We start from the raw sequence: 10523 nt of genomic DNA, 5'->3' as shown, positions 1-10523 counted from the left end.
TATAAGTGAGAACAGATTTCATGGATACTTCATTTATAAGTAAATATCAGCTACATATCAGTGAGTATTTCACTTATACCTCATCTATAAGTGAAGATCAGTATGGTATGAGCAAGCATAAGTGTGGAATTTTTACCATGTACTAGATTTTGCTAGATCTCAAGGAGCATTAGGGGTATTCAGGCTAACCAATCAGAAAGTTTGTCTCTGCAGAGATGAGCAACAAGAATTTGAAACTTAGTGTCTGTGACAGGATGTTTTTTGGAGATTTCAGATTTATTTTGAGTATGCCTTCACATCAGGTACAACAAGTAGGGTTTATTTTCATCAACTTTTTAGCTTTTATTTGGTCACCTGAACCAAAGGCTCAAGTGAGCTTTTCTGATCACATTTTGTCCGTGGTCCGTCCGCCTGTCCGTCCGTCTGTAAACTTTTCATATTTTCGACTTCTTCTCAAGAACCACTGAGCCAATTTTGACTAAACCTGGCACAAAGCATCCTTGGGTGAAAAAAATTAAATTGTATAAATGAAGGGCCAAGTCCTTTCAGAAGGGGAGATAATCAAGAAAAGACAAAAAAGGGTGAGGTCCATAAAAATCTTCTTCTCAAGAACCACTGGGCCAGAAAATCTGAAAATAATTTGGAAGCATCCTGGGGTAGTGTAGATTCTAAATTGTTCAAATTATGACCCCCGGGGGAAGGGCGGGGCCACAATGGGGAATCAAACTTTTACATAGAAATGTATAGGAAAAAAACTTGAAAAATCTTCTTGTCAAGAACCACTGGACCAGAAAAACTTAACCTAATGTGGAAGCATCCTGGGTAAGTGTATATTCTAAATTGTTTAGATCATGACACTCAGGGGTAGAGTAGGGCCACAATGGGGAATCAAAGTTTTACCTAGAAATATATGGGAAAAATCTTTAAAAATCTTCCTCTCAAGAACCACTGGGCCAGAAAAGCTGAAACTAATGTAGAAGCTTTCTGAGATATGTGTAGTGTAGATTTTAAATTTTGAATCTGGTAAAGAATAGCATGGTCAAAGCTTCTCAGGTAAGCGATGTGGCCCATGGACCTCTTGTTTTACTTAACTTCTTTTGCCTGAATTTTTTTAATCAATTGACTCAGTTGCTTTCATATTTCATTTATTTAAAGAATTAGCGTAAATGTCATTAAATCTTGTTTCCTTTTTGTCCAACACTCTTGTTGGTAAACGTAATTAATATGTTTAGTTTGCATCATCAAATTATGTCATATGAAAGGGATTTTTTTTCATAAAATGTTAACTTGATTATTTTATCTACTGTGCAGATACATCTGTATATGTAAAAAAAGGTTAGAACAATAAACAATTGAAAAGAAAGTGTGATTTTTCCCCCATAATTGAACTAAAACTGTCTCAAAAAAAAATATTTGAATTGAATTTTTTTTTTTTTTTCAATCAAGAAGTTATAGTTTGTTATAGTATTTTTTTCTTTCTCGTTGAAAATCTAGCTAAGCTAAGTTTCAATTTAGAACATTCTCTCTAGATATAACTATTAAGAATTTGTTTAGAACATCAATTATACGCACCGAAAATATACCCTGGTTAAAACAAACGTGAAAAACGATAACTTGGGTATGGAGGGGGGGTGGTTTACTTTCAATAGTTCATTTTATTTCTGTCCAGATAGAATCAATACTTGAAATTCTTTGTACGAGGGTTGATCCAAAAATTAGTGGAGTTTCTTCATATCTTTGACATTGGTTGAAAATTACAAATGCGAATATAGACACTGGTTTAATATTTAAGATAAAGAAAAATTTGAAATACTGTTCTTGATATAGCTACTGAAATTGGAACATCATATAGAAAGATGGGGAGAATTTTGGAATCTGAGTGAAAAATGAAGATCAGTTGGTGCGAGAGGATACCCAGGCTTTTTCCAAGAAAGAAAATGTAGAAAAGGGGAGCATTTTTTTTAGAATTACGGTTTCGAATTTGATATTCGGGTGAGGTGTTTCTATAAACGAGACATTACTAACTTTACGGAACGTCGAAGTCTTCCCCGGGTTTCACAATTTTCCATTTTCAGATAGCTCGTGTGACCTTATTGGTATTTGGAAAGTGTTGAAATTTTCCAATATAGTTGCATTATGACTCAATATTATAAATATGCCTGTTTGTTTGCTTTCATCAAAAGACGATAAAATTTAAGAAAGGAATTCCACGAACTTTTGGATCAACCCTTTTATAAAAAAAAAACAAGTGTTAAATTATATAGAGTTGTATTATATAGAGTTGTGGAATAAAATGTGTTATATATCAGCCATAATTGAGTAAAAAAAATACAGATTTCCCCAGAAAGTTAAATAGTATTATTATGTACATGTCAAATATGGCAATTGAAATTCCTTATACATGTTATAAATTATAAATGATCAATCGCCGAAATTATTATCTTTTATTCCAGTTGAAATGTTACTGATATTAAAAAAAAGCTTTCTTCCCATTGTAGGTGAATGTCATAACTATTCGCAGGAAATTCGGAATCTATTGTACAGCATACTGTTAGTTGACAAATATCAGCTGAATCTCAATGAACAATCACACAGAATCATAAGGGACAAAATCAGAGACAGATATTTTCCTGATCTCACGGAAACGTGTTCTGTAGATCTTCCCGATGGAATTAAAGAAACACGTGACGGTGTGATAACATTTATATCAGATAACATCCGTCATGACTTCATGTACGCCTTTGTAACGGAGTGTCTGGTAGAGGACAGTGATCTGGAGTTTTTTCTAACCACGGCCTCACGTTACGTGATATCAGAATACTGCAGGTCCTGGGACTATAAGGGGAGTGAGGGAGAGAGATGTCTGTATATACCGGCCCACCCGAAGAAGATGTACGACCTCTTTATAGATAAACTACAGCTGGATATCATCACACATTGTACCGTGTCTGACAGGGTAATTCATGACAGGATCTGTAACATGTGTAAGTATTGGTCATGTCTCAATAATTAACAGATATTATTCTGGAAATCACTGTTTAGTTTTTTTTTTTTATACATGTATGTCAGATCATTAACTACGGCTGGAAACCTAGATAAATTTGTCTCATGGTAAAATTTTGAAAATGCGAGGAAACACAATTTACATTTGCACTTTGCACTTTTGATGTGTATCATGAATGCGCTTATCGCTCTATCAATATTTTCTACATTTTTTGTCCCTGTGCTGCTTCATATGCTACTAGATAAATTCATATTTATAAAATTGTATTTAATTAATTATTTTGATTTAGTTTTAATGACTATTTTTTGATAATAGAGATGATATCATATTTATTTAAGCACATGTGTAATCATAAAACTAGTAAATCTAGTACTCTGGATCACCTGTACTGCGTCATTTCAAGGCTGATGACGTCATATTTGACGAGAGGCTTTCTTCTACTACTCAACTGTATTGCTATCAAATACAATGTATTGCAATTTCGCAATATTGTATAATTGATTGATAAAATAAATCTAAATTGTTATTTACGCATCACAATATCGTTAATTAATTGCGTGGCCTTTTGAATTATCCATGACGTCACAATTAAACCTCTATATAGTGTAAAACGAACTTGAGCTCTGACCTTCCTTAACATAGCTGGGGACCAACGTTTGACCAGCGTAGTTTACAAGCCTAAATGATCTTTTCATAAATGCCTAGCATAAAATAAACACTGGGCAAACTTTTGGGCCAACATATCGGTCACAGCGCATACACATAGTTCTTTAAGTTTGCAGTCCAACTGTTGGCCCAAGGTTAGATCAACGTACTCACTCTAACTATATAAGTCATTGGGTCAACATTGGACCAACATACGGCTACCAGATTAAATTGACAATTTGGTAAAGGTTGCATTGCAAACGTTGGGCCAACAGAGGGTCAACTCTGAACCCTAACTTCAATAGAAAATATTATTTAACGAAATTAGTTGATGTTTGACCAACGTTGGTAAACGTAAGAATCCCAACATGGTTTGGTACTAAAGTGGAAATTCACATGGTAACGTTGGTCCAACGTTGGCCCAACATTGTCTTCCCAACGCCAAAAAATCGGCTAACCATACAACCTTTAATCAACGTTGGCCCCACGTAGTCATGCTGCCTGGGGGTAAAGATATATATTTTAAAATTAAGCTGCGATTGCCTATTTTTCAAATTAGATATAAAAAGAATTTTACAGAACTGATCGAATTCCCACGAACATATAACTTCTATAGGAGACTGAGCATTCATATACATGTAGCTGTACAATACTGTTTCAATGTACTGTACTCCTAAAGAAACAAATCTATTTTAATATTTTATGTGCCGGGGGCATTATATTGTTTTTGTCCTGTCTGCTTATTTACCTGTTCATTTACCTGTTTGTCTGTCTTTTGTCAACATTAACCTTCACAGAACGTATGAGAGAACCTTGAGAGATATAGACTTCATATTTGGTATGCATACTTCACTAATTGAGCACTTTAATCAAAGACATTGTGACCTTGATTGTGGTCGACTGACCTTAAATATGAGGAAAAGACCGGTTTTTTTCTTTTTGATGTAGAACAGTTTTAATTGTGATTTTGGCAGTGAAAGTGCCAGGAGAAATATTGAAATGGGACCAGAAAGCCAGAGAGCGGTACGTTCAGTACGCTGAGAGAGGGGGAGTACAGGAAGTCCATCACGCCCGGGGAATGATTGTAGGATGTGCTTGGTCGGGGAAGACCACGCTACTGAATCGTCTACTGAAGCGCAGTGAGAATGAATTAAAGAAAATAGAGTCAACAGAAGGATTAGAGGTCCACGAGGAAGTATTTGAAATCTGCGAAGAGGAAGGAACACTCAAAGGTAAATCATTAGAAATTGAAATTTAAAGTAGGGATGTCAAAATTTTCTTCAAAATTTAATGATAAATGACGTATATATAAGAAATTCTTTTGACCTGTATTTGTAGACAGAATTACTTTAAATGTCTACATATGAAGAGTGGGCAAAACTGATTACTGCCGATTCTTTAAAAATCAATCAGACCGTAATACATGAAATAAGTAGTAGTTACCCCGTATAATACTGTTTGTTATGTGCAGATAGCTGATGGGCGTGGTCATAATGACACGAGGGAGCGTAGCTCCCGAGTTGTCATTATGACAACGCCCATCGGTTATCTGAACATAATCAACAGTATTATATGGGGTAAATAACTTGTACCATAGTGTTCAAAAATTATTCATACATGTATGTAAGTCAGCTTAGGAATTGGTCGGACTTGTTCGTGTGATTGAAACATTCAGTGTTTGTTTTCAATACATGTTTATTTTATATGATTTTATGCTCCTTCGTGGCATTATGACCACTTCCATCGAAGTAATTTGTATACAGTACTTTTCAAAAATTGATTGTATATGTTGTTTAGCGTTCTCGAGCATTTTTAACTCATGTGGAGACGCTACGTCATATGCCGATGGAGAGCTACAAATTTTGTCCTTTACTCGACACTCAGGGTCATTGAGCAGTGATTGATATTCTTTGTTCTAACACCGTCTGCGACACGGGGCCTCTGTTAATACGGTCTCCACATCCCAGAGTGGGATTCAACTCCTTACTTCTTGACTCTAGGGCAGGCGCTCTAACCACTGCACCACGTGAGCGACGTAAAAATTAAACATATCTAAGTCTGTTTAAAAAGTTTGTCTGGGGTGTGACCAGTCGGCAGGGGATACTCACTCCTCCATGTCACCTGATCCCACCTCTGATGTTTGGGAGGTCCGTGTTTGTCTCCTCTTATTTTGTATTGTTTTATCAACTTTGAGATGGAAGACTGTTCTTTTTCTCCATATCCTTCATGTAAATGAAAAATTAACGAGTCTGCTTACTCTGAAATGTGTTGATTCGGTATTTTATTTATTTCTTATACATTTCAATCGTCAAAATCAAATAATTTAAATTTATTATGAACTTTGTTTAAGTTAATTTTATGTAAACCCGATACATACTTTGTCGTACACCATGGTACGTTGATTAAAATGTTTGTAAGAGGTTATGTACGTGTATATTTCAATTTGATGAAAATTAGATCTTTGCTCGGCTAGATCAGCAACCAAAGATTTTATTTAAGTACAGTAGTGTTTACTTCATTTTTGTACTGTGTATCAAAATAACCATATTGGAATCTACTAAGCAAACGTCACCCTGAACATGACAAAAGAAATTTAAAAAAATCAAGCGATTTCGGAAGTTTTTCTTTTAAGGTAAAGTTAAAGAATTGATGCCCGTTTCCTACTGTTAATTATTAAATAATGCTGTCTACAATTGAAGATTTTTACTCTTTTATTCTCCTAAATTTGGTAAAACAAGCCCAGGTGATTGTTTCATTTAGAAATTGTGCATGATTTCATAGTTCTTTTGTCCCGGCTTGATGGGCAGAGTTATAGAAAAGTGTGGGTTATGTACAGAAAACCCACACTTTTTTAAAAAAGAAATCCCTCCTGACTGTGGTACAAGTAACTTCTGAGTACGGAGAAACTTCACGTAGTATCGAAGAAAACAAATCTAAACTGATTAAACATTTATATGTTTGGTAGTGTACACTGTATATATAAATACCTCACTTAAAACGTGTTCACATATAATTTATTCGTTAAAGTGTGATAGAACATTTTTATCCAAATCTTTAATATTGAATTATGTTTTAAAGTAATACAGGATAGTTATTCAATGTTAACCATTTAAAATTTGTTACTGAAGAGTTCTTAGTAACTCTTTTATACTTCTATAGGGAAACGTTTTATAATGAGTTTTTTAACTCATTGGTTTTGCCTAAATTTTCCTTGCTTAAATAACACGGTTTGGATATTTCATTGACTTCTTAGTTAGTCTCTTATTTTCAATCTTAAAGCAAGCCCCTTTGTATTTATTTTCTTTCATTTATTTTTGTACATTTTAGTGAAGAACGATATCAATGAATCAAATAAAAAAAGAAAAGCAAAACCAGATACTTGTAACCAGAAAACACTTAGTTTCTATGATTTTGCGGGACAATGTGCGTACTACGCCTGTCACCAGATTTACCTGACCAGGAGAGCTTTCTATGTTGTGGTGGTGGACGCCTCTAAACGTCTTGACCAGAAGGTGAATAAGAAAGTGTGTGACCAGGAAGATACTGTTTTTGCAAATTGGGAGTACAAAGGTATTGTTTACTCAGAATTGTCAAAAACTATATTTATTTAAATGCCAAAAAAAAAAAAATCTGTAAAGTCTTCTCTTTGGTGAAATAAACTTCTTTGACGAAACATGCACTTAAAGATGAATGGGTTTTGATAATTAAGTCATACAATTTTCCTTGAAACTGGTGAACAAATATTTCCTCTATTTTTTTTAGAGCGATAGTTCCATGAGTCTTTTATTTTTCATTGATTGAATGATGATTTACGATTTGTTGGGGCAGGGCTAAATAAGTATATAGTGAAAATGCATTATTTCTTTAAAAATCTTCTCTGCTCCTGGTTATTTAATAAACCAACTAAGTACATAGTAATAATGAGCAATTAAGAGTGCCTCTACCAAATTTGTGAATTTTATGGCCCCAGGGTCAGGGGTTCTGGTCTTAGAATGGAACTCTTTTGTTTATATAGTAAAAATACATGATGAAAAAAAAATCGCAGCATTGTTTAGGCTTGAAAAAGGGGACAGGGCCTAATTTATACGGGAAAAGTTTACTGTGATGTCACACAAAAATATGACTTTTATTTATTCATAATACCTGAAAATGAAATAATTTGCAACTTTTAACCGTATTAGCATAATAAACAACAATATAACTTATTAATGCATTTAAAAAAGTTGCTAGTTATAAGCAAATCACTGATTGCGATGAACTTGTAAACATGACGTCATATTGGTAAAAATGACGTATTTCATGTGCTGTGAGAGGCAGATTGAGGAATTTTTTAACAATGGAAAATGCGTTTTATTACTTAACGAAATATTATTTAAAGATTTTAAATAGTCGATTTATACCAATGTATATCCTTTAATTAGTGTGATTATTAATTCACTATCAAGAGAATGTATTTATGAATTATGTCGTGTTTTTATATACAGGTTAGGTATATTTTACATCGAGATGCCTCATTAAATCGTGCTTTTACAAGGGCATACACAAAATAAATCGTAACCATTTTTTGAATATAAATAAAGGATATTTTCCTTAACTTGAAAAGTGCTGCTGCTTTCTTTAAATCGAGGGTGTGATTTAAGGAGGAACAGGACCTGTCAATGATTTTTTTTTCTTATTTTTTAAATTACTATTTTAATATGCATTTAACATTTTTAAACGGTTCTTTCATGGGACTTCTTGATTTGTTTAAAGATATCGCCCCACAAATACCGCCCTGTTTAAAGTTTGTATGGAGTAGAGATACTTCATGTTTTCGGGCCCATAACGGAGTCCATAATGCAAATTTTTACGCACAAAGGATAAATATGATAGATAACACTATATAGTAAAATATTTCATAATATTCATAGTGTTTAGATTATCTGAAAGCACTTGTTTTAATTTTATATAGTATTTGGGTGGGATAATTCCTGCATTTTCAAGGCAGCTTCAACGACAAAAACCTCATTTGGAAAAAAAAATCTGTCAATGATATTTCTAATTTTAAGATTGAATCTCAGTCCTCCTTATTCGTAATTATTTACTGCATAAATATCACAGGGTGAAGCTTATCTCAATATCGCACAGGACATCGTTGAATTAGACGTAAGCATGATAAAAAAGCTTCACGTTTGTATTTTCCGAGTTCGGGAAATCAATTGTGACGTCACACGAAAATATAAATATTCAAAATTATCTAAAATAGAAAGAATCTCTGCTACCAAACACGAAAAATATAAATTTTAAAAAATCTGCTTGAGAAATTTATTACGATACATTGACTGTGGCCTGTTTATTATGAAATAACACTGATCACGACGGGTGTGTGTACTTGATCTCGCTGCACTGAGAATGCAAACACTACGACGTCGCGCACGGTGTTGGTGTCAAAATGTCGAAAATTACTATTGCGGCGGCATTTGCGCTATTTCCATAATTTTTAAACAATTCAATATATGAAAACTACATATCATTCGGTCGGTAATTGTATACTAAATACATTTTAACAAAAATATTGATTAAAAAATTCCATTTATCAAATATATAAATTCGACTATTCAATCAATTACGTCAAAAACGCATGTAGATCGGTAACAGGAGCGTCGCACACGCAATAAGAAAATGTTGATAATTTCCATAAAACAAACAATACAAACATAAAATTTAGCAGAAAAGTTCAAAATATGATGTTAATGATCTAAAGCTTTACAATTGTGATGTTGTTCAATCCGAATGCTGTGAACGCGTCGTTAAAAATGCAAGACAGTGATTTAGATAAGCGTTATCCGAAGAAATATGGAAGGAACATGAAATGTCATCGGTAACTTAAAAAAATAGTTTCATGAGCACAATCAATTTTGAAATCGCATGTCAAAGATCCTTTTTGTGTGCAAGGAACTATATTTTAAATTAGACTTATATTTTGTGTCGATATGTATGTTGGGTTTCTGATATTAAGCCGATTTATCGTGGGGGCATTGACTAAGATGGTGTGTCACAAAGTTTTGAGGTTCAATGTCGCAAAGTGTTTAAGATTTGTCATATGGCAAATTTTGTAATGCTGGATGTTTGCCGTGTTACATATATGTACTATATGTAGCTATACGTCACAATTGATTTTAACGGCAAAAACGTCACGTTTAAATGCTACACTCCAGCAATGGCCTACATTTTAAGAATTCGTTTTTTTTAATTTGGCACCAAACAAAGTTAAATACAAAATGTGCAAAATCAAAACTTTATTTAGATATGTAAATGAATTGATTCTATAAAGAAGTGTTTGTTTTAAAGGCTTTTTTTCAAAGTCAACATAAATGTCACGCATTGTCAAAAAGTAATAAATCTGACTATATTTGCATAAATGTGGTAACATGGATCATATGTTTAGTCATTGAAAATAGACATATTGAAAGTTAAAGGATTTTTTTGAAATGTGCATCTTTTCAAAAAGTTATTGGTATATTCCAAAATAATTTCAATAGAATGGTGACAAAATCTTAACAAAAATTAAATGTCAACATAAATGTCACAGACGTAAAAAATTGGCATTCAAATGACGTTGTTAAGTTCATTGCATAAAATGTTATGTAAAGCATCAAAATATGTTTCTCTCTCCAAAACTTGCTCTTTTATCGCTGATGAGCCTGATATGGATAAAAGAAAAACACACCAATAACGATTAATGAGAAGAGTGATTGATTTAAGTTTTAAACGTATTTATATATAAAAGTAAAACACGTGCAGTGTATACTTGTACACTGTATCGGTATATATCCTTGTCAGAATCTGTACAAAAGTACCATTTAGAGTTCGAATAAGACACGAGAAAAAATTC

At 33.3% G+C, this 10523-nt stretch overlaps 1 protein-coding gene across 1 annotated transcript in view; it reads left to right on the top strand.

Moving 5' to 3' along the window:
• Positions 1-2498: 2498 nt before the first annotated feature.
• The window catches only part of LOC134277274 (probable serine/threonine-protein kinase pats1), a gene marked incomplete at its 5' end in the record, with an annotated part of 17758 nt that continues 9733 nt past the window's right edge, over positions 2499-10523 (top strand). Inside the window, 3 exons of the mRNA XM_062759589.1 lie at positions 2499-2984; positions 4624-4881; positions 6977-7219. Coding sequence (XP_062615573.1) covers positions 2499-2984; positions 4624-4881; positions 6977-7219 — 987 coding nt within the window. The remainder of the gene's footprint in view (positions 2985-4623; positions 4882-6976; positions 7220-10523) is intronic.

This window comes from Saccostrea cucullata, unplaced genomic scaffold, assembly GCF_032062105.1.
Source record: "Saccostrea cucullata isolate Sc308-1 unplaced genomic scaffold, CSIRO_AGI_Scuc_v1 ctg1214, whole genome shotgun sequence".
In the NCBI taxonomy this organism is placed as follows: Eukaryota; Metazoa; Mollusca; class Bivalvia; order Ostreida; family Ostreidae; genus Saccostrea; species Saccostrea cuccullata.
Note: the sequence above shows the minus strand (reverse complement) of the source record. Positions and strands in the feature narration are given on the sequence as shown.